Source organism: Chroicocephalus ridibundus, chromosome Z (genome assembly GCF_963924245.1).
Source record: "Chroicocephalus ridibundus chromosome Z, bChrRid1.1, whole genome shotgun sequence".
Lineage (NCBI taxonomy): Eukaryota > Metazoa > Chordata > Aves > Charadriiformes > Laridae > Chroicocephalus > Chroicocephalus ridibundus.
This window is the reverse complement of record NC_086316.1, coordinates 11685828-11710794: the sequence shown is the minus strand read 5'-3', so window position 1 is coordinate 11710794 and position 24967 is coordinate 11685828. Positions and strand designations below refer to the sequence as shown.

General features: G+C 39.4%; 1 protein-coding gene across 1 annotated transcript in view; it reads left to right on the top strand.

Annotated features, from left to right (window-relative positions):
• SVEP1 (sushi, von Willebrand factor type A, EGF and pentraxin domain containing 1) overlaps nt 1-24967 on the top strand; it is a 134931-nt gene that overhangs the window by 56930 nt on the left and 53034 nt on the right. The window contains exons 7-27 of the mRNA XM_063319541.1: nt 35-232; nt 2560-2678; nt 4077-4206; nt 4876-4983; nt 5221-5352; nt 6722-6916; nt 7995-8116; nt 10102-10210; nt 12137-12322; nt 12654-12887; nt 13402-13563; nt 14315-14476; nt 15312-15473; nt 16086-16180; nt 17361-17457; nt 19207-19320; nt 20183-20296; nt 21174-21375; nt 22390-22547; nt 23741-23942; nt 24570-24745. Of these exons, the coding sequence (XP_063175611.1) occupies nt 35-232; nt 2560-2678; nt 4077-4206; nt 4876-4983; nt 5221-5352; nt 6722-6916; nt 7995-8116; nt 10102-10210; nt 12137-12322; nt 12654-12887; nt 13402-13563; nt 14315-14476; nt 15312-15473; nt 16086-16180; nt 17361-17457; nt 19207-19320; nt 20183-20296; nt 21174-21375; nt 22390-22547; nt 23741-23942; nt 24570-24745 (3177 nt within the window). The remainder of the gene's footprint in view (nt 1-34; nt 233-2559; nt 2679-4076; nt 4207-4875; nt 4984-5220; nt 5353-6721; nt 6917-7994; nt 8117-10101; nt 10211-12136; nt 12323-12653; nt 12888-13401; nt 13564-14314; nt 14477-15311; nt 15474-16085; nt 16181-17360; nt 17458-19206; nt 19321-20182; nt 20297-21173; nt 21376-22389; nt 22548-23740; nt 23943-24569; nt 24746-24967) is intronic.

Sequence of the window (24967 nt, the reverse complement as noted above, 5' to 3'; positions counted from 1 at the left end):
CAGTTAAAAGACAAGTCCTACTGGTCTTTTGTAGAAATGCGTTGCCCAGTCCTCAGGAAACCAGCAGGTGTAACAGTTCTCCCTCCCAGATGTGGGCTGGAGCCTGCCGTTTCTGGGACTGTGTGCCAGCTGAGCTGTCCCCAAGGATTCATCTTGTCTGGAGCTAGAGAAGAAATAAGGTGCATTTCATTTGGGAGATGGAGTGCAAACATCCAGGAGGCTCTGTGTAAAGGTAGAGACCAGCACAAAATTATTTTTATGTACACATGTGCAGGATTGAAGGGAAGCACACTGCGAATAACTGTGAGGACAGGTTTGAACTGGGGAAAGTATGATTTAAATAGTCTGTAAGAAGTGTTGCCTCTACCATTGTAGCTTGACTGTCAGATTTACTTGCAGTTTGTAATAAAAATGTGGAATTCAGAGGTTGTTTGAGTGCCATCCTATAGTGTTCATCATCAACTGCCTCTCCTGGGATCCATCTCCTAAGTCTGTTGTTGGGAAGTTGCCTGCTAAAAGGCAGAAGTGAAAGCTCGTAGCTTAAAGACAGTCAAAGTGGAACCCACACTCCTAGAAAAACAACAATGATAATACTATTACTGGTTTAGCACAGGTTTATGTAGGCCCTGTAGTTGGACCAAATCTGTAAACGCTGTGTAAACCCTGACTGATGGGCAGACTGTAGAGGGATGGTTCGTTTCAGTTGCCTTTGAATTGACTATGGCTGTTGCCACACCCCGAGCAACAGCACGCAAGAGTTAAGGCCAAAATTGCCTAACACAAGTACACAGAGTATAAAGATGGGCAGAAGATGGTTATGTGCATTTCAGTATGGTTCTGCCATGTTTACCCACCTCTTCTAGAAATGTTAGGTTAGTTATTTACTCCCTTCACATGCACGCTGGGTTGGAAGGAGTTTGTCTTTAGATTATAGGAAGATACAAGCAAAAGTGCGGTGTGTCTGGGAATATGTTATTCACCTCTTCGTGAACTATTGTGCTCCTAGAACTAATGCTTCCACCCAAAACTGGGGCCTTCGCCAGCCACTGAGTGAAAGAACAGTACAGAAAACAGTTATGGCAGTCATCATGCCAGGTCACTACAGAAACTGAGGTGGGAACTTTCTTCTCTGTAATGGCCAGGAAGATTTTATCCCTCTATTTAAACATATTATTTCCCACTCTGTGATGTGCCACATCATTGTTTTTCTGATTCTTTTGTGTAAACCTGTGCCAAACCACAGTTTTTAATATTTGATGGGATCCCAGCACAAGGCTGCAAGCTGAAGTGTTTGGATCAAGATAAAGCAGCATGGCTTGGATTCAAGCTTTTAGATATTACCAGTGCATAAAACCCTAAAATAAGAGGCATCAAGAAACTCTGAAGGTTATTCTTCTCAAGTAAAAACGAACAGTTGTGTTTCAGTTGCTTTAATTCTTGTTATTTTGCTGCCAACATATTTGGCCAGTTCAAAATAGCCATTTTCTTTCTGACTTACTTATTAGTCTTTTTACAGAATTTCACTTTTAAGTGGAATTTGCCCCAGCCTGAAGGCTGTGGTCAGGGCAGTGTGAACCATAACTGGTAGTTATTTAAAAGAGTGCATTTCTAATAAAATTTTAATCAGAATGAGTTCAGAGGAAGGCAAAATCATTTGTATTTATTGCTTTGCACTTTCAATTACAGAGGTTTAATTGCCTGAGTTATGTCTTTACTGGAACTATTTAGTAACAAAAATATAAGTGATATCAGTTCTGAGTTGTTGTAAAGCCTCCTGGGCATAGATGAGTTCAGAGCTGAATGCTGTTGTCCTGGTCTCGTGAGTCTAGAGACCATTTATCAAACAATACAGCAATAAAATAACCTGACCACAAATGTTATGGGAGGCCCTGTGCCAGGGAAATTAAGTACTTAAAGTTTGTGAGAGAAACTTGAGGCTTAAATGTTGGTGGTGATGTTACCCATATTGTACCACCAGTCCTTTGAAACGATCCAGCATTGTCACATATGTCACAAAAAGACTGCATTTGTCCTACATAATACCTTGTAGCATGAGCTTATTAAGGAACATTTCTAGCAACTGGTGCCAGAAATCTTGCCATTGTTTCTCTCAAGTCGGTTCCACATCATGTTCCAGGGAATTTGGGAGTCACTACTGTCTTGTTCATAGTACATATATCATGCTGCAAATACCTTTTTTTTTTAAGTCACTGATTATCAGAAACAAGTGTTTACACCTGTATGTGTCATGGGTGTGGGCAGTGAAAGGATAGAAAAGCCATTCATTCTGTCTTATTAATTCTTTGTTTTATGGTTGCTTGTAGGAACTTTTGCTTACAGCAAAAAAATAGTCCCTTCCCCAGGAGAATTTACTGTTTATGTATGAGCGTGCAGGCAAGAATTAAAAAGGGGCAGAGACAGGAAGTTTGCAAAAATATGTGCATTTGTATTCCAGGCAGCACTAAAACCAGTGGTTATAACAAGTTGCAGTCTAACCATTATAGTGGTTTTATTTCTATAAACCCACATATAAAGCTACTTTGTCTTTTCCTGGATCAGATATTGAAGCTCCTCGGATCCACTGTCCAGAAAATATTGAGACTGAGACTTTGGAACATCATAACTCTGCTAATATCAGCTGGCAGATACCAACAGCTGAGGATAACTCTGGAGATGAGGCAAGTTAAAATCTATTCATTTGTCTGGAGGCAGTCTTTCTATAGCTAGCTATTTCCAATTAATTTTTGAACCACTAGAATTTTTTTCTTTTGATAAGCAGGAGTAGAAGAAAAATCTGCTGAAAAGTTTGTATCTTGAGAATCCAGTATTTTCTGTCTTGGTTAGGGTTATGCAGTCACAGGACACTCTGCATGGTGTTTAAGCACATAAAATCTCATATGGTTAATTTATGCAGTCAAAAGAAAGAATGTGCCCTTGTTTATAAGATGGAGACAACTGCTTTAAAAATGAGCTCTTAGAATGAGAAGAAGTTTAATAAACTCTTCTCAGAAGGTATTAAACCAGTTCATTAATCTAAAAGGCTAACAAAACTACACTGTGATAAATAAAAACTCATTTCAGCTTCCCAAGTGAGAAAGAAAAATCTCATTTTCCTATCCGATGCAAAGTTCAGATGTGGGCCTTTGGCTACTATAGGTATCAGAGGTCTGGAAATGGAGTTAGAAGGAAAACTTGCTCCAGAGCTGTTTTGTAAAGCGTAACATTCCCCACAGGCTCAGACATGATCAAGTTACAGCAGCTGAATGCTTTATCATGAGTCAGCAGAGGAACAGTGACTCTGTGTGTGGTTTTAATTTGCTGCAAACAAAAGATTTTTTTGCACTGGGAAACTGTGAGCTATCCCAGTAAAAAACGTTTAAGTTCACACATTTTTTGCTGGCATAGCCATGGTCAGGTACCGTAGCTCTGCTGACACAGGGTCATTCATTGAACTGTAGAAACCAAGTGCCTTAGCAGTTCTTTTAAGTTCTTTAAGACAGTTCTAACCCATATGAAAAAGCCACAGACAGAATGTAAGTGTCATTTACTACAAATTTAGGGTTTCTTTGCCGTGCCAGAATGTTCTGAAGCATCTGTGGGCTATTGACTCGTAAAGATATGTGGTTTAAAAGTGGATATGTAAGTACTTAAAGCCCACAGCTGCCTGCCCCACTCATCTCCCATGTCTGCTGCCCCTGCCTCTGGAGAGCTGAACTGCAGGCAAAGCACGTTCTGAGCCGGTGTAGTGTGTGTTCAGTGTAATGAGGCAGACAAGAGTCAGTCTTGAGTTTTCTGAATGCACAGTGCTGTAAACTGCAGCAGGTCAGGGTCCAAATCCCGACTGGGTAAGTCCCTGTTGCTATAAAGGAGGCAGTTTTGAGAAGGGGAACAGAGCACTCTGTTGCAAAGTCCACCCTCGTTATTTAAAGAGGCTATTTGCATTAAGAATTTGACATTGAAGAATACTATTGACATTTAACATTGAAGAATACTATTTTGTGGCCATTTCTTGAAACACGAGTGTCATGATTACTGATCAGCTTTTTTTTTAAATAACAAGTGTTTTCCTATAAAAGGTCTCAGTTCACGTTACCCCAGCTTTCATACCACCGTTTCTTCTACCAATTGGTGAAGTTTCCATTACTTACACAGCGGCTGATAAGTCAGGCAATGAGGCAAGCTGTACATTCAGAGTCAAGGTCATTGGTAAGTGCTGGTAAAAATCACTGGGGAAGAGTCTGTCGTGGTTGAAATCTTCTAATTTTGTGCAGAAAGAGACTATGGGTCACTGTGGCCTATCTGTGTGCAGGTATGAGCCCAGGAGTAATATCATCTCCATAAATGCTTTGCTGATGTTGGGTCACAGTTTGCACAGTGAACAGTCTTTGCTTCTGGATCTTGAGTTTGGGTTGTGTTTTGTTCTGTTGCTCGTTCTGAGTGTTAAGATTCCTCCTCATACTGCTAGATTAAATGCTTTATTGTGTTGTCACTTATTGCCTTCATCATATGTATATTATTTTTTCTTCTTGAAATATCCCCAAAAGATTTCCAAAGTTCTCACACATTGCGGATACAAATCATTGTTCAAGTATTTCTGTCAGACAGTTGTGTTATTCAGCAGTGCTGTTAAACAAGGTTTGCTCTGTAAAAAGCAAACAGAATGCAGAAACCATGAGTTCCGCGGAAGAATTACTCTTGTCTGTTCCTTCAGCATCTACCACTTGGAGCAGCTTACAAGTGTGCACCTAACTTTGTTGTACCTTCTGATGCGAACTTAAAACTGTTGTTTACCTGGCTTCTTCTGATTATAGATTTCATTTGAGTATGGTGGCAGTTCAGTAAGCTAATGTTATGCCATCCCTTCAAATTCTGCAGATGCAGAACCTCCTGTAATTGACAGATGCAGATCTCCACCACCCATGCAAGCAGTAGAGAATGAGTACCCAGCAACATGGGAAGAACCACAATTTTCAGACAATTCAGGTGAGATAGTGCACCGCAAAACAGGCATGCAACAGTGGAACGCTACGGGAACTCCAGCCTGTTCACCCTTGATCCCTTGGAGTTTAGGATTTTTTTGAGATTTTTTTTGTACTTATTTATTTTTAAGAACACATGACTTGGAAGACATGCTGCCATTTTCTTCTCCATTTTCAAGGTTGGGTGTGAGTAACCCTTGATCACTTACTGATGTTTTAGGTTGTCTTTTAACTCTTCCAGGTGCTCCACTGACTGTCACTAGGAGTCATGCACCTGGAGATCTCTTCCCCAAAGGAGAGACAACAGTTCAATACACAGCTGTGGATCCTTCTGGCAATAACAGGACATGTGAGATCCACATTATCATCAAAGGTTTGTTGCCTTTATCTTCTGGTCAAGAGTGTATGGCATTGTTTTAACTGAATATCATAAAGGATGCAATGCCATTCCGTTTTTTCATTTAGTCTCCACTTTTCCTTTTAGTTACTCCTGTTTTATATTGGGTTGACTTGAAGGCGGTCAGGACATTTGTTAGTACCAATGAATAAATTTTTTAAGACTGAAGCAGCACAGCAGTGAATTTGGTCCTATATATTCAAATTAGCACTGAAAATTAAGATTCATTAAGCAGTAAAACTTATGGTAATGGATCCATATTTTTCTCAGTGACAGATACCATGTGAAATGAATTATTAGGTGTTACTGAAGTCTTACTTCAAATCTGTAGTTAAAAAGGAAAACTTCATGTAAATGTTTCTGTAATCACAAATACTGTAGCAGATACTAGAACATTCTTTAGACTTTAGAAGCTGTCTGTACCTGTAGATATATGGGTACATTTGTGTTTATTGCATAGACACCTTTTCCCCACAGTTCACTTTCTTCTTTAAAGGGCAAACAACGGTTTGGCAGATAAAGTATTAAGGATGAAAATTCTACTTCGTCTCTGCTCTCTGATGCTTATTTCTCAGTTGGACCTCTGTATAAAAAAATCGGCTAGTGAAGAGAGAATTTAAAATCATGCAGACTGGTATTTTGGTTATAGCTTTTAGAAAATGTAAATTGCAAATGGATGTGCTAATTTCTGATTTGCTGTAAATCTTAGCAACAACAAGCCAGTGCTTAAAATTGGCATTATTTCAAGTTCTAGACTACCTCAGACTTTTTGTGGTTCATTGTTTGTGACATAATGTTTTCAGACGATCACAATTTCCTTCACTGTTGGCCTGTAAATATATCATAACTGGGGTTTTACAATCAGTCCTTCCTAAGATGATTCTGACAAATTCATGTGTTGTGGCAATAGTGCAGAATGGATAATGTTTAGTTTCAGAATTCAAGACATAATATAGTTTACTATAATTTATTATATGAAAGTTCATGTAAAAACTTACATTAATGTTTTGTATTATTTTAGTAAGTACATGCCTGAGCATATACCTTTGAAGAAGTACAGAAGGGTTTGGGTCTTGCATTTCTGGGAGTTTTTTAATTTCTCATATGTATCATAATTTTTTTAAGTCTTCACGTTTCTGCATTTCAAATTCCAGTGGCAGAGAATAATTTAGCAACATCCTGATCCTGCCTTTATGGAAGTACCAAATAATACTTCTACAGACTTCAAGAGAGGCAAGATCAGGTTGATACTAGGTACTTTTGGAAATCCCATCAGTGCTGTTTTCCTGTGCGCTTGCTTACTTCACCACATTCATCAGTATATAAATCTTTGTATTTTTCATAGGTTCCCCGTGTGAAATCTCCTTTCAGCCTGTGAATGGTGATTTTACATGCACATCAGATGAAGTGGGAGTTAATTGCACATTGCACTGCGCAGAGGGTTATAGCTTTTCAGAAGGATCAAGTGAAAACTACTATTGTGCATATGAGGATGGTGTCTGGAAGCCACCTTATTCTCCAGAGTGGCCTGGATGCTCTTGTATGTCTTATTGTTATTAAAATGAATCTGCAACTCATCAAACATTATGTTTACTGTGGAATTAAATGAAAATATTTTAGAAATTTTTACTTCTGTTTAATAATAACAGATCTTCTCTGTCCTCTGCCTCCAAATTGTTACAAATATTGTGAAAGAGTGCCTGAAAGTCCCTAAATGTATTATTTCAGAAGCTGTCTGAAACACAAAATTAGTAGTGAATTTGAATCCTGGGAATCACAAAATAACAAATATGGCAAAGTCAACAGGGTCTGTCATTATTTTGAATTGGTATTTGAAACAATATGTTTACAAACACTAGCAGTGTCTTTTCAATAGAAATTTCAACAGTATTTGCAACTTACTGGTCCAAATGCACAGTGCATGCTGTACTTACATACTAATTGTCACCAAATCAGAAGCGTTTATGGGGTTTTTTTGAGATGAATACATGCAAAACTTCAGCTGTGGAATTTTCCAGCTTTGGTGACATTTTAATAATGTATTAAAGCTACATATGAAGGCAGTCTTGGCACCATGTTGCATCCACTTCCATCAGAGTGGATTCCTTGCTTTCTGCAATTGAGAGCAGCGTTTCAGCTATGAACAAATGAGAGTTATGTTTCAGAGCCATCTATCATTTCAAAATCCGTAACTTGGACACTTAGGAACTTCGATTTGCTTAAATTCTGGATGAGAGTTTTTCATATTTAGACTAGCAGCATTAGGACTTTTAATATTTATTGTTTCTTTCTCAGTAGAAAGTAAATATGGAGTTTAATTGACAGCTCACAGATTTCACCTGTTAAGAAAATGCTGAAATAAATAAATGGCAGACCTTTTTTTAACGTCTGTTACCTTCCCCCATAAATTTGATATCTGTCAAGTGGCCATATTCAATTGCATTGTCTGAGGTATGTGTGATCCATTTTTATATGTAAAACACTGGGAATTTAGGTTGCTGATGTAAAGACAATGCTTTTTAGCTTAGTGTATTCCATTTTTAGCCTGAATGATCTTGCTTTTAGCTCTGAAACTCTTGCACTGACCAGTAAAAATTTATTTCTCCAACATTTTTCAGTAAATCGATTTGCAAACCATGGGTTCAAATCCTTTGAGATGATGTACAAAGCAACACGATGTGATGACAACAGTCTTCTAAATAGCTTTACTGATGCATTCCAGAGTGCACTTGGTAAAATGGTAGGTTAGTAAATACTCCTTCCTCTTACATACTTTTAAAAAAATGTACCTTATTGTTACTTTCCCCAGCTAACCAATTTCGTACAAGGAAAATATAACAGAAACTGCTAAATGAAATTTGTGATTTTTCAGTAGGTGACAAGTTTTCTTTATAAATAAAGATGATTCACTGGCATTTTAGTGTGATTCAGTTCAGCCTTCAATGTGGATTTATATAGGACAGAATTCACAGAAGTGTCCAAGTAGATTAAGAACCTGTCAGTCATAAATTTTCAGTAGGCTTCCAAAGAGAACCTCTGCAGTTTTGAAAAGCCCAGTCAGTTGTCCTCTGACCTCAGTGTTGTTTTTGAAAGTTGGATGTCATTACAAAATATATGTATTTTATATAGAATATGTATAACATATCCGTATAAGTTAATACACATGCATACGAATAGGTGGATTCCACATTTGGTCAGGCATTTAAATCCAGTAATAGTGATTTAAATAATTTGCTCAGATGTCTTGAGTTTTTGAGCTCTCACTCTTACCATTAGGAACTGCAAGGCACTGAATTTGAAGGGGTAGCATGTTCCTTCTCTACCATGTCTCTTCCTTTTCACTTCAGTATTACAATCTGCCTTAATTCAATATCTGTCCTCAGCTGCAAAGCAGAAGCAGCAGGACTTTGAGTTGTGGTGTCAGGAGTGGATGTCAATTTCTAGCGTGCTGGCATTGTTCCAGAAGAGAACACTAGGCAATTACAGATTTTTTGCAGGACAAGGCCCATACGCTAAAAGCTTCTCAACTAACTAAAAAGCACTATTAGCACATACAGCTAATTGACAAACTCCTGCAATTTGGGAATATATGTCAGTAGCCCTTGTCAAATGGCTGAAAACCTACATAATACTTCAGGCAGTCTCTGACACTTGGGCCTAAATATCTGTGACTTTCTTGCCTTGCTTCAGGTTTGTTCTCTTCCAGTAGAGAAATCTTGGCTTGTTTTATTTCTGTTCCTTTCCCCCAAGAGCCAGCTACCACCAGGTTCCAGTGCTTAGACTGTTAACTATTGGCAAGCAAAAGATAATAAGGAAAAAATTCTTAGTGACCTGTCCAAGCAATTACATCAAAATGCAGCAATCTGGGAAAACAGTCAAAAAAGCTGTTTTGAATATGCCTATTTCTATTCCCAAGAACTTGAAATTCTAGCAGAGGTCTGAAAAGGAGGGGAGGAATCAGCAGGAGCCATCTTTCCAATGAAAATTTATATGGAAAAAGCAAAGCAATTCCAAAACACGACCTATAGCACAACTTCCTTGAAACCTTTCTGGAAAAACAAACAAACACAGATTTTATCAAAAATCACGCATTCATCTATTCTTATCTAATCTCCATTGCTTTTGTGGAGAGAAGTCATCAGCAATACCAGACAGTTTTCTGTTGAGTTTTCTGTTCTGTAGTTTCTGTCCTTCTTTGATGATTTTTCCCTGTCCTCTGAGGTCTCCTGGCTGAATGCATGGGTCCCTTTCCATGAGTAGGCAGAGGTGGGTATGCAGAAATAAGGTTTGAAAGCTCGAAACAAAGTGACAGCACTGTTGTAAACCTGACATAATTACAAGTTACATACTTGGAAAAAACACAGATGTTTTCAAAGGTGTCAGCTCTCCTGTCGTCTTCAGCAGGGAGAAACAAGCCTGAACTTATTTCTGTATTTTGGGATTTCACATGCAAGGGTGTTTAACTGAAAGGACATCTTCTGTTATAAAAAAGATCTTCTATAACAAAGAGCTTGTATGCCTATGAGTTGCCATCTTATTTCCCAGCTGTATCAATAGACCATAGTTCTTTCACCAGACGTTGCCAGGATTTTAAGAGACATGAAAGGAGAAATGTGGTGTCACTGGCAGGACCAGTACTTTACATTGTAACTGGAAGTTTTTGTAAGTCGCGGGAGGGGGCTGTGTGGTTTTATTTTTTAATGTTATTCTTCTTTATTTTGGAAGGTCCCATCATTCTGTAACGATGTTGATGATATTGACTGCAGACTGGAAGATCAGACACAGAAACATTGCTTGGAATATAATTATGATTACGAAAATGGATTTGCCATTGGTAATTATTGATTGCATGGATTCTTAGCCATCATCCATGTTTAACATGGCTTAATTCCTTTTGTTCTGAAGTAGGCGAAGTGTTGTGTCAGCTATTTTTTATAAATAACTATAGAGCTCTTAAGATACTAAGCAATTGCATAATAGGTTTTATAACAGTATTACAGAACTATTTGCTGTCTGGTTTTGATACCGCTTCCTATATGGTGTCAAGGAAAAGTTTACTGAGATGCCTCATGATGGGCAGGGTTAAAAAAGCACAAACCTGCTTGATTAGCCTAGAAAAAGGAACTTTTTAAAAACAAACAGTTTTAAAATACTGAAAAAGTACAGTGGATGGTTCTGGATATTGTTAAGAAAACCAGGAGCATCCTTGATGCTGGTTAAGATCAGCACAGAGCCCTCACAGTGCAGAGCTGTGCAAGCTCAAGTTTGCGTATTAACTGTGAAATTACTTCCTGTCAAGGGCAGATTTTGCAGGATGACTGTAGCTATATGAGAGTGAAAACTGTGACAGTCCTACTGATTGTTCCAACTTTGCTTTATGCCAAATAAATTGTCATTTTCAGTCCATTTTTGAACAGGTTAACGTCCACATTGTTCTGCTCTTGGCATTTCTGAGTCCCATGGGGGTGCTTAAAGCAGAAAGGCTAAAAACAGACAACTAACATTACCTATCTTAGAGGAGACATTTTGGCAGATCTACATCAGAATACGTACTCTGTCATAGGACTGTGGCTCTTTTACAGGTTTATGGTGGAGTTACTTGGTAGAGCTTCCTGCTTATTCTCACCTTTTAGATACGCTTCACTGAGTTTGAAAGCACATTTGTTTGTAATGAGACACAGGGGGCTGGGGCTGGGTGTTCAGTTTGCGGTTGTCATCAGGGTAAGGATGAATACTGATGACAGCTGGAGCTAACTTGTAAAAGCACTTGGAGGAAAGAGTGTTGAGGACATGGCTGTAGGGTCCTATTCTCTTCTGGTTCGTGTCAACCTCTTATCAGAATAACCTTGTTGCTGTTTTTCTGGAGTTTCTCATGATTTTACACTGAGGAGGCAGGAAAGGAGAACTCTCCTCAAGCCATAAGAGACAGCAGTTTAGAAAATTAGTTCTGGAATACTCACACTGTGTTAACAGCAAAGCTGTAGGGTTAATTTGTCCTAGTTTCCACTGTAAATTAAGCATAATCTAGGTTACTGTTAACAGTAATTAGCAGATTTTTTTATATTTTCATGTTTTTAAAAAAAGAACCAAATCAATGAAACAGACCACACACCTCTAGATTTAGTCATTATGAAAAGGTAGATTATGTTTTAAATTTAAAATGGTTTACTTGTTTCTGGTGGAAAGCATGTTATAGGTGAAGGACGTTATACAGGCGGTGAATTTGACTCAAATAAGTATAACAGGAAATGCATGTCTGGGGGGAATAAGCACATAAGGTGATGCTACGAGCCTTTTCTGAGAGGGCAGATGATGGTAAAACTATTCAGGAGTTGTGAGAAAAAGATGCAACGGAGACATGTGGCATAGGCCATGCTGTCTGTAATTGACCAGGAAGAGGAAGAGAGAGCAATATGGAATTGTTTAAGAAGATGTTCCTGGCATGAGAGGGTCCATGCAAGACAGGGGAAGAGAAAGAAGTGCATCCTGTAACTTCTGTAATAGTATTTCTTTAAAGCTTTGGCTAACTGCACAAGATTCAGGGTCTCTAGGATACCAGTTAGGAGTGAGACTGATTTTTCATTCTTCTTTAGTCAAGATGCTGATACAATAGGCACTTGTGCGGAGGCAAAGCCAGTACGCATCATCTGGAGCTGCAAACGGTCCCCATTCTGTTGGGGATGTATTTTAGAAAAAAGTACACACACTTATTTTCCACATGTTGTTCTTTCTCTTTCTGTTCTTTCTTAATGCCTCACAGGACCTGCCGGCTGGGGGGCAGCAAACCAGCTGGATTATTCCTATGATGATTTTGTTGATGCAGCGCAAGAAGATTTATCCAAGCATCTCTCCGCCTCAGTAAAGGCAGCACCTACTCGAGTCAAAAGGCATAAGCTGAGTGTTCCAATGACTGACCACAAAATCAAGTTAATATTTAACATCACAGGTGAGAGAAGTAAAAATATTATCCTTCTCTTATTGTTTGTTTTTAAAAACCACGTTTCTAATACATTCAGTAAATTTAGCCTTCGGTTCACAAAGCCTGCTGGAGATGCAGAAGACGGTTTTCTGGAGACATTCACAGCCTCATTTCATCACAGACTTTCTGCTTGGAAGAAAGTTCACAGCCTCATGTTCATGGAGGGCATTGTGCACATGGCCTGCTTTCTACTTCCCACTGGCAAGCTTGAGTGTTGCACTCTTGACATACTCCAGCGTACACTGGAAGTGATGACTGTAAAATCTGTGTGCTTTTTGTGTTTTCTGTTATATCCCAGCTAGCGTGCCATTGCCTGATGAAAGGAATGATACATTGGAACTGGAAAACCAGCGACGGCTCCTTAAAACTCTGGAGACGATCACGAACAGGCTGAATAGGACTCTCAATAAGGAACCCATGTATTCTTTTCAGTTTGCATCCGAACTCATTGTAGCTGACAGCAACTCACTGGAGACCGAGAAAGCCTTTCTTTTCTGCAGGCCTGGTTCTGTGCTGAGGGGAAGAATGTGTGGTAAGCCAGATGACTTGCTCCTTACATGTATTTAGAATCCTTTTGAAAAGCAAGGTTTTAGAGGATGTTTGCAGAGGGTTGTGGTTTGACACAGTCCAGTGCCTGTGGTCTCCCAGAACAATAAACTGCAAAAATGCTTTGCACAGTTTGACTTCCAGAGGATGTTTATGTTCCTAACCAAGGCCTGTGGAAAAAGGATGCTTTTGTACCCAGGATTCCACTCCCATGGGGAAATCAGGCATATCCACACTTGGTGATACACAGGAAAACAGTGCTTGGTATGTGGTCTTTTAACCCTGTTAGTCTTGTGGGTGATGTGTAGCTAAGATAGGGAATTGGATTCCATTTTCTGTGCATAACGAGATCTCTGCACCGTTCCAGAGAGATACTCCATTTGCTGAGAACAGAGTCACATTTCGCATAAACAGGGTTTGGCTAAATGGGAACTGCAGAGGCAAGACAAGTATGTATGATTGTGCATTCTGAGGGGACGCTTATGTTTCCAACGTTGCAGTCAACTGCCCTTTGGGTACCTATTACTCCCTGGAGCATCATACCTGTGAAAGCTGCTGGACTGGATCCTACCAAGATGAGGAAGGGCAGCTGGAATGCAAAAGTTGTCCATCTGGTAGCTATACTGAGTATCTGCACTCTAGGAGCATCTCTGAATGCAAAGGTGAGAACTTTGTCTTCTTCAGAGAGCCACTTCCGAATGCCTGGTGGCATCCTTTTGGTCCCCGTTGTGGGAGTATTGGAATGAGGTTAGCCTGTGAAACAAGGAGCAGTCCTAACTGCCCCTTGAAGCATATGTAAAGAGAAAAATCCATGTCTTCACTACTGCTGTGGCATGCAGGATACCTGGGCAGATGTTTGAAGAAGAGCTGGCCTTTGAAACTATGTTTCATATTTGTCTTCATTCTGTGAGATTTTGAGCCCATTTTGCAGGGACTAATACACTTAAAATAATGCCATTCTTTTCCTTGACAGCCCCTCTCCATCCTACCAAGATCAAAGATGAAATGTCCCCATCCTACACTACAGTGCTCTGGCATTAAGTACCTCAGCACTACTGTCTCTTTGTGACTTGTTCTGAAAAATAAGTTGCTAGTTTTATTTCCTGTTTATTGTCTTATCATTAATTTTGTTAATTAAAAATGAGTTACTGAGTTGCAATAAATCATCTATCATCTGTGAAACCGATAGGAGGAGATTTAACTGGTTAATAATTCACAAATGCATTATCAGTAACTTACCACAATTCCTTTTTATTTTGCTCTTTGTACCCATGAAGTCTTTCAGAATAGAGTAAACTCTAGAAATAAAAGTCCCTGTGACATGTATTGTGATTTCAGCATTATTTTCAGAGGTTAGGAGACATGTTTCCTGTTGGACATTGCTTAATCTTTATTAATTCTTCTGGCTTATAGCTCAGTGCAAGCAGGGAACATATTCACCTAATGGTCTTGAAACCTGTGAAACCTGTCCACTTGGCACATATCAGCCAGCATTTGGATCCAGGAGTTGCATTTCTTGCCCGGAAAATACATCAACGGTAAAGAGAGGCGCAGTGGATGTCTCAGCTTGTGGAGGTTTGTAACAAAAGGGGCTATGAAAGTTTTATTAAATCCTAAATTAAATCCTAAAAAATTCTAAACGTTGTTTAAACATCAGCTAATGTAATCCAATTCATCTGCCCAAGATTGAATTCCGCTTCTGATTAAGTGTGGACCAAGCAGCATTTCCCAGCAAAATCATAGGTCATTCCTGGTACCCTGATTATGTCAGATGCCCTCCTTCTGATTTCTAAGATGGATTCTTATCTAAAGATGAATAAAATAAGATATACGTGAAAATAAAACTTTTTTCCTTACAGAAGAGAAAGGGGATGATGGGATGTTTGTCACTGTTATCTCTGGAACAGCTTCCACATCTTCTGTACAAAAATACTGAATTTTAATACAATTTATTCTGTAACTTTTTTCAAGAAATTGTCCTCAGTGGTCTTTGGGAAGCTTTGCCAGTAAGATTCCCAGGGCAAGTAGTCTGCAGGGATTAATGGTACAAAAAAGACTAAAAGACTTGGTTTTTGTCCTTACTCCTTCTTGAAGGAAGAAAAATCAGAAAAAAAAAGTGTGAGAGATAAAAAGGAAAGGAAGGTGCTTTTGAAAGCTGTCTCCAGAGCAGCATAAGGAGAAGATAGAAATAGTTCCTAGGTATTTCTGTAGTCCTTTGAGAACCACATGTCACCTAACAGCACAATTTAAATAAGCATTTCCTAGAGTTGTGAGTTCCTGGCAGGTTTCACCCTATTCCTTTAAGTCTCATAAGGAACTATGAGGGGAGAAGATGACCAGTAAGAGGTGGGGGGGAAGGTAGAGTGGAGGTGCAAGTGGTCACTTAAAAAATGTTCTTTTGTTCTTGCAGTACCATGTCTTGCAGGCGAGTTCTCTCGTACAGGTTTGACACCTTGCTACCCTTGTCCCAGAGACTACTATCAGCCAGACCCAGGAAAGTCCTACTGCTTGTCTTGCCCCTTTTATGGAACAACAACAGTCATCGGTGCCAGATCCATCACAGATTGTTCAAGTATGTCAAATTATCTCTGCTGGAGAAAGTGAATAAAGGGAATGTCTAAAGGATGGACAGGCAGTAGTCTTAACAGAAAGCATCTGTCTCACTCTCCTAACAAATGTAGACCTCTCATTTCAACCAGTGAAATTTGCAGCTGGTTTTGCCTACTGGTAGTGCCTCTGTGTTACGTAGGAGTGGCTCTGTGATACATACCAAGGCTCGATAACACAGTGTACATATACAGGGTTTGTATACACACACACACACACATTGTATATGTATACTATATATACACTATAGAGAGAGTTACATAATACACAAATACATACACAAGTATCTAGGTGCATGTATGTGTGTGTGTATAATACACATAAAATATATTTTATAGGTACACACACATGTATTTGTTTTAGAAATGTATGTGCTTACAAATACATATATGTGTAAAATATGTATATAAAATTCTATGTGGTTACTGTAAAGTTTTGGTTTTTATTCCCACAAATTCACTTTTTTCAGCATATCTTTAGATGCATTACAAACATGCAATTATTAGGCCCTTATGGAATAGGGAGGGACGTTGCCATACAGTATTGTTAACAGCACTTTCATATCTTTCCTCTTTAGGTTTTGGCTCTACTTTTTCAGCAGCTGAGGAAAGTGTAATGATGGTACCAGCCTCTCCAGAAAATATCAGCAAGCAGTACAAAGTCAGCAGTCAGGTAAGGACAAGAGATATTTTCCAATGTTATCTTAAATGAAAGAAGGAGTGCCTTATGCAGCAGTAAATGACTAAGGGCTTTTTAAATGTAATTGTTATGCTGACTATATTTCCTAAAGAGATGATAGCGATGGTCATGAGGGGAACACTCAAGGCTCTCTTTGTAGTCATAGAAGCACTTTTGCTGAACAAAGCAGGCTGCATCAGCTATTGGCAACCATAAATTCTGGACTTGAAGCCTTCACCTGATGCATAAAATATATATTACACTTATAAAAGAAATGTAAACTCCATGGTGGAGGTTCAGCCAATCTATTAAAAGTACATTGACCACACTCAGTGTCTGATATCTTCCATATGCTGAATTCCAGGAAATGCTACCAGGCTTCTAAGTCCCAGTTGTAAAATCTTTGTTTTACTTATTGCGACATAGATACACTTGAGAGGAGGCAAGCAGAACTCCCTTCTGCTGTGAGCACCCCATTTGAAATACAGGCAAGTCCTCATGTAACAGAAACTGCTCCAGTGACAATATTTGCCAGAGATGCCCCCTAATGCCCACCGTCTCCCCCCAAGTCTGTAACTCTGACAAGACGGCTTTGTTTGAATCTAAAGTTGTATAAACAGGAGCAAAGTTGACTGATGGTAAATTTGACCTGAACCATTATATAACATACGGACAGGTGACAAACTGATCTCCTGTGGTCTTAGTTGACCATTCACTTAAAGGCTCTGCTGAACTCAGGTTTCCTATGTCAGAAAAAATAGCGCTGCACAGTGAAGTTCCCCACCAGTTCACCTGATGACCGGTAGGTAGCAGGAAGTGATTAGCTGGTGTAAAAGTGAGAGAAAGTGGAGAACTCTCATATAAAAGATAGCATAATATAAAACGTCACTGTGAATCATAGCTAAGAAAGTTCTAAGGGAACAACTGCGATCATCACATTTTGCTAAGTAAAAGGTGAGTTAAAAAAAGAATTCAGATTCCTGGTATTCTTCTCTAGTAAAAAGAATGGTTGGTATGCTGAAGAGACACAGAGGAAGAGGTAGAAGTTAATACCAGTGACTTTATTTTCACAGTTTTACAAAATGACTATGGGGTGTGCAGTTTCAAATTACAGTATTTTGTTCCAACTATATTTCCACCTTCACTGTAATAGTATCATTCTTGCCTCTGGCAGGTCTTTCATGAGTGTTTCCTGGAACCATGCCACAACAATGGGACATGCAAACAGTTGGGAAGTGGATATATTTGCATATGCCCACTTGGATATACAGGTAAAAATTTGAGAAGCCCGTGGAGGAGCTAACGTCTCCATATCTTAACATGAGCAAGCATAAAGGAGCAAAACATTTCAGTGCAAGAGTATAGCCTAAACGATTGGAACATCCATCACAGATTTGCCATACATAAGTATTAAGAAAATAAATAGTTCCTCATGTTCTCGCTGAGTTATATGTGTTTGGCAGAAAAGGATTTCGAATGGGGTTTCTTTTAGTTGAGTGAGTGGATTTGAAAATCCTATCACTTGACAATGATTAGCAAAAGCTGGAAATTTGCACTCTAAACAGCTAGTTCCACCAGATCTGCCTGTATTCCTCTTCAGTGTTAGCTTCCCAGTTGCGGATGGAAATATTTGACACAGCTATGATTTAGCAGCAATTCAAAATTTCTTAATGATTTGAGGAAGGTCAAGAGGTTGAATTTTAGCAGCACTTAATCATTAACCTATTTAAGAATTTACAAAATGATTTAACAAAATGATTGAACAGCAACTTAATTACAGATTCGAAAATGACAAGATTCACACTAACTTAAAATGAGGTATCCCAAATCAATACATATACATATGAGCACAAACATACCACTTGAGGGATCACACACACACACATACACACGAGTCTTTAATTGCTACGACCAGATTCCTTCGTAGTGGGCAACCCCAGTGAGCTGACAGGTGCCCCTTTTGACTCCTTACACATGCACAAAGTATTTGGATCTCGTAAAATATAAGAACACCCACACTCATAAAAGCTAATGTGTATATTAGAGACACATGGATAGAGAGCTGGATGAAAGAGAGGCTAGACTATAGTTAAAATTTCCCTCCTCTAGAGTTTGGAGTAAATACAATGCGTTGGCATTCCTCAGCAGGTGATAACAGAGACTTGAGTGGGTTGACTTGCCCTGGCCTTTTAATCCTTGAGATATCTGACAGAGTGGCATCCCAGCTCAGGGGAGATGCTGGGCACAGCCCACTGTGACCCAGAAAAGCTCAAAGGGTCTCACTAGAATCGCTACTTATGGGGTCCAAGATAATTGACTTTCATCAGGTACTTTTCCACTCCAGCCAAACTCAGACAATGTGATATTCTGGTACTTCCCACCAGTTGTGCAAGCCTAGAACTTGTTAGATCTGGAAGTTCTGGTATCACCCCCCTCTTTGAGCTGTGATCCATATATTGTCAGGAGTGATCAATTACCGTTATTGATAGGAGTCACAGGAGTCACGTGCACTAAGGGGTTGCCATAAGGTTCTGGTCCATCATCCTTCACTCTCTTTCTTTTATGTTGGACCATTATGTGTCCCAGGTGTTAATGGGTTGGCATAACAGTTCTGGTCCATTGTATTGTTATGTGTCCCAGGTAGTGGGGGAAATTGCACCAGGCACCAAGTGGCTTAAAAGGAGTTGGGACGGTCACACCACCACATTGCTTCAAAGCAAACAGATGACTTACTGTTCAGCTATTATCGAGAAGTGATCTTTGTTACTTGTCATAGATATTAAGTGCCACTATCTGGAACTGATCAGTCTGTTGCCCGATGCATATCATAACTTTTTAATAGCATTTTGTCTCAGGTCTGTGTTAAAACATAATCTAAAGAGAAGGTAATAAACCTGAATGTCTGGTAATGTAGGCACATAATCAGTCATGTTTTCCTACATTAAGTAGTCATGATTCCTATGTTGCTGAACAATTTCAAATTTTGTTCTCTGTTCTCAGTCCTTTATTTTGCATTCCAGGCTTGAAATGTGAGACAGAAGTTGATGAGTGTAAGTCATCTCCTTGTCACAACAAAGGGATTTGTAAAGATGGCATTGGGACCTTTGTTTGCCATTGTCAACCAGGGTATTCAGGTAATTTGTTTCACTTTGTAGCTCTTCTGCAGACAGGCATTGTTTCTGTGCCAAGTAGATAACACAAAACACAAGAACTATATAATTCCACATCCATGGAATTATAACGGGAAGGCAACCTGATCTACAGGTTAGAGTAAGGTTCTACTGTATGTGAATGGGTTTTGAAATAAAAGGATGAACGCTCAAGGACAGTCTGTGTGCACGTATGTGCATGTATGCTTCTAGTTTGTGATGTTTCTGGTCTGAAAAGAAAAAGGAATGAAGTTTAGGAAATTAGTAAATACTCACAGGGAAAATGCTTGTGAGACTGAATATGGCCTGACTAGACAAAGCATTTATGCCGTTGCTTTACTCCAGCCCTATGACTGAGTGGGCTTTTTCTTATCTTTTTTCTCAGGCTTTTTCATGTTGTAGGTATTGAAATCTGTGAGGAAACTGACATGCTTGAGTACTTTGCCAAAACTGCACCTGATTTCTAAATATTGAAATAAACTACTGAGGAGGAAATTTTGTGTGATTGAAAAAAAAAAGCTTGTTGTTTTCCTCCAGAAATGGTGTCCCTCATTTTTCGTATTTATGGCTATACATGTATCGACAGCAACACTTGCTGGATATTTTTTAAACTTTATAAAGAGAAACCATGGACTTGACATCTTTCACATCCCGGCATCTAAATAATGCAGATGACGTTTGTAGGGGTTTGGAGTAGTGCAGTCGAACATGGAATTTTATCATCTGATCTCTGTAGCCTTTTTTTATGCAAACTATATAGTGCTGTTCTGTCTTCCACATCCAGTCACTGCAGCATGCAGACCTTGACTATGTCTTGACCATGCTTTGTAACCCTTGCTGTTTGAAGGTCTCCTGTGTGAGGAAGACATAAATGAATGTAGCTCCAGTCCATGTTTGAATGGAGCCCACTGTGTTGATGGCAAGAACGGTTACCGCTGCACTTGTCCAAAAGGGTTCACAGGTACATCTCTTTCTATTTAAGTCAGCCTTCACTCTTTCTGACCAAAAAAGATGTCTTCCTACCCTGTCCAATATGTTTCAATCTCATTGCTATGTTTTCCATATATTATATGTTGATAAGGATGTACTAGTTTCCCTACATCCATGGGATCTCTCAGAGTCCCAGTAGTGCAAGTGTGGCTTCAGAAGGATTTAGTAAGTGATCGGTGTTCTGTTCCTAATTTTGCCACGAATTTACTGTGTTTTGTTGAGGAAAGAATAAGGACATTCACATGGTTGTGAAATGTTATGTTTAATTTTATTTTAAAAAGATAAATATTATAAGAGTATACAAGATGATCTATATTAAAACTACTTCCCATCACCATAGTCAGCCTTCTACTGCTTTCATAGATTTCCGTAACAACTAGGCATATCTGTTGGTTATCATGTTGCCAAAGAGCTCCACTATGAAATCACATGCAGTTTCTTCATTCTTCGGTGCTTGTAACATAGAGCTGTAACTCACAGAAGAAATTCCAGAATCATGTGTTTCTGGCTTTTTCTGCTTAGAGCTAAGGTTCCAGCTAAATGTCTTTTGTAGCAGCTTTTCATTAGTTCCTCAGAATAGTTTCTCCGGTGATTTCCTGATTCACACAATGGGCAATATCCGTATAAATTCCCCACAGTTTCTGAATGTTAATTTCTACAACTGCAAAGATGGTTCCCGTAATTCTTCTATGACCACTTAACCTCAGTTAATGTGGTAAATCCCAGATGGAGTAAACCCTGCATGGCTACCCCGGTGTTTGCTGTTTCCTGGAAACAGAGATTGGTTAGTAATCTTCTTTCTTAGCTTAATTCAAAGTGGAACTGTGACTTTGTTCTTTTCTTCTCAGGTGCTCACTGCGAAATGGAGGTCAATGAATGCCTTTCAAACCCCTGTCTTAATAGGGCTATTTGTGAAGATCGAGTTGGCAGCTTCTCCTGCAAGTGCCTCCCAGGTTTTACTGGTGTCTTGTGTGAAAGAAACATCGATGAGTGTCTCAGCAGACCCTGTAGGAATGGAGCTACATGCAGAGATGGTATCAACAGCTTCAGGTGAAAACCAGATGATTGATGTAATGCAATGTGGAAAGTCAGATGTGTGGTGCTTCGTTCTTAGATTTCAGCAAGTCACTTGACAGCCTGATCCAATATAAACGGTCCCCTTATGCACATGGATTTTAAAAGACAAGAAAATAAATCTTAGTGTCCTCACTCTTAAAAAATTCCAAGGTAGGCAGCAGAGAAAATACGCACAGTTTGAAGTGTAAGCATGGTAGAACTGCATGGTTTTAATATTGATCTTCCTAAAGAAATCTGCTTTCCCAAGCTCCAAGGGTTTGTCTTGCTTTCCACTAGAAGAATAGGTGATGACCAGTTGTGTACATGGTAATATTACATTTCTGTAGCATTGAAGGCAGGGATAGCTGTACATACTGAGAATATAGAGATTAAAATACAAACACTGGTGGAATCTTCGAAATATTTATTTTTATGCTTTAGGGTATCCGAACTCAGATCAGAAGCTACAAATACCAATAGCAGTGTCATATCCTAGATCACTGTAGAGAGATGGAACAGCTGTTACTGCCTGGCTTTAGTAACTCTTCCCTCCCCAAAGCCCCGGAATTTTCAGTGCCTTTCAAATACCTTGGTTTTCCAAGTACCAGAGGTTTTGGTCCCTTTCTACTTCCTTGGTTTTTTCCTCTGTGTAAGCATACCTGCCTGAGAAGTCGAGTACCTCTTGTATAATTCTGTGGACTCTAGAAGGCATGCTCCACTCACAGGAAAGCAAGAATTGTCTCTTCCAGTTTCATATGAAGAAACGCAGACATTGTGTTTTAATATTGTATTGTAGCTATCAAGAAGAAATATTATATAGCTAATAGAATTCAAGCATATTTAGAGGAATAACCAAACTAAAGCTCCATTAATTCTGTAGTATCTCTTCTGTGGTTTTGGGTTTTTTTTCAGTATGTGCTATTCCCGTTGGTGGACCTGGTCTCATGGCCAGGATTCTTTGTCATGAGAGCAGCCACCCTTGAAATGTGCTTCTCCTTTCCTCCATAGGTGTCTGTGTGTGACAGGGTACACAGGACTAAACTGTGAAGTGAACATCAATGAGTGTGACTCCAGTCCCTGCTTAAACCAAGCCACCTGTGTGGATGCCTTGAACTCATACATCTGTAAATGTCCCCCTGGCTTTACAGGCAGCAGGTGTGAAACAGGTACACAGGACCAAGTGGCAGAAAAGGGTGGCTTGACTAAGTCTCTGGGCAAGATTTGCACTGAGTGGGCTGATTTCATACAGCTTCCCCAGAAAGCAGCTAGGGTGGTGGGACTCTGAGAGGCTGAGTGGAGCCTGTGTGACTGTGGTGTCAATACGTGTAATTGCACACAAGGAACAGCATGTATGTTATGTCATGTTTATATTAATTTCTCTTTTCTAAGGCACAGTTCTATCTTTTTAATACCTAGTCAGTCTATCAAGTTTAATTTGTATTTGCTTTGTGTATCTGAGTTAATTAGCTCTTCCTGTTTCTTACATTTCATGTAGGGCTTTGCATCACAGAGGTAGAGATTAGTATGTGGTGGTCTCAGCTTTAAAAGTCCTAAAGGCATCAGGTTCCCTATGAGCAAAAGGGCATGAAGTTCTACATGTTCAGACAAAATGGGTCACACCTCGTGCAACCTTTTGGATGATGCTGGAGGTGGGCCACACAACCATGAGGATCAAATCCATTTGTCTTTTAGCCACCCCATGAAAATTATGAGGTGTCACAGTAGTAGCTGGTGAACCTTTAAACAGAAGCTGAAGAACCCGTGTTGATTTCACAGAGACAGTAGAGGGCATACAGGTCATTTAGGCCTGCCATCCTATGTCCCAGTTTAATAACACCCAGCTTTCAGGGGAGCTCCACTACCAAGTGCATACATGTAGTATGCTTGTAAAGCATGTCACTCTGCATTGAAGAGCAGCACAGAAGTGCTGTTCTATATAAGTGAAGTGTATTTCAGTAAGTCCAGAACAGAAAAAAAAAAAAATTTTTTTTTTAATCATAACTCTTGTGAATAAAATGGAACCAGCTGATCACACCTCTTTTGGTTGTAGGTTGGCAGATAGATATGTCATTTCATTGATAGAGGACTGAAAAGCAAGGTTCACATTCATTGTTTGTTAGATAATTAGCTTCTTTTCCAGTCATTTTTCTTCAAACCCTATGAGTTTTCTAGCCCTGGAAAGCTCTGTATGCCAGCTGATGTTAGACTGCTGTAATTCTTTCTCCCTCTGATCAATTTAAAGTGAATAATTTTTGTAGATGGGTTGTATTCCATTTTATTGCATTTGCTTAGATTCCATTTCGTTGTCTTTCTGGGTTTTCAGGAATGTAGCTCTGAAAACTCTTTGTCTTTGTTGCAGAACAGTCCTCTGGTTTCAATCTTGATTTTGAAGTCTCTGGTATCTATGGATACGTCATGCTTGATGGTGTCTTCCCATCTCTTGGTGACATCACCTGTACGTTCTGGATGAAATCCACTGACACCACAAACTATGGGACTCCCATTTCTTATGCAGTGGAGAATGGAAGTGATAATGCATTTCTTCTCACTGATTACAATGGGTAAATCACAGTTCTGCTTTTCTGTAGCTTACAGATGTCTTGAATAGGTAAAGAAAGCATAGACCAGAAGTACAAGTGTCAGCTTTATCTACTTTGGGATAGAAAAATCTGCATCCAAACTCCATAGCTGGAGTTGCCTCCTTGTTTTGTTCTTCTGGCTTTGTTTTCGTTGCTTTCTGCCAAGTAGAAGAGTAATGCCAAGGAAGCAGTGACGTTTTGAAAGCGGAACATTTTTGTCTGGACCACATTTACATCATATTTAAATGATGCATTGAGACAATGATTGGATAAAATGGAGCTTAGCACTCAGAGTACTTTTAATGTGACTCCAAAAGCAGGGATGGGCCTAAGTTTAAGAATCCACTGTGCAGCCATGACTTGACTTTTCATGGTTTGGTACAAAAGCACAGCACCTATTTCACCATGCTTTGCATATGATAACCATGACTTCCAAGTTCTCTGAGAGAGAGATATCTTGTATGATGACGTTTCAAGAGAAATTCCTTGTATGGTGTAGACACAGTTATCTCTTTTGGCAAGTAACATTTCTCTGAGTAATGTGGGATGGGCCATGCTTTTAAAGTTGCTGCATGCAACTGAGTATGCCTTCATCTTCCTTCCATGCAGCTGGGTTCTTTATGTAAATGGGAAAGAGAGGATCACAGACTGTCCTTCAGTGAATGATGGTAACTGGCATCACATTGCAGTCACGTGGACATGTACAGATGGGGCATGGAAAGTGTACATCGATGGAAAACTGTCTGATGGAGGCAGTGGGCTCTCTGTTGGCTCAAAAATTCCTGGTATGCTTTATTTATATTACACCAGATCTGTTGCCTTCGTTCTGTTTTTATTGCAGAATTTGCTGTGCCTGCAAGGAAGTGTTTATTTTGGTGGTTTTAGTATGTTTTCACATTTTCAGCATTTATGCAGGGCTCACATTTGTTATTCTTGTTCATGAGGACAGTTCCCTCACTTAGCCTTGCTGAAGACATAGTGGACATTTCTAGGATAAACTAGTAGCT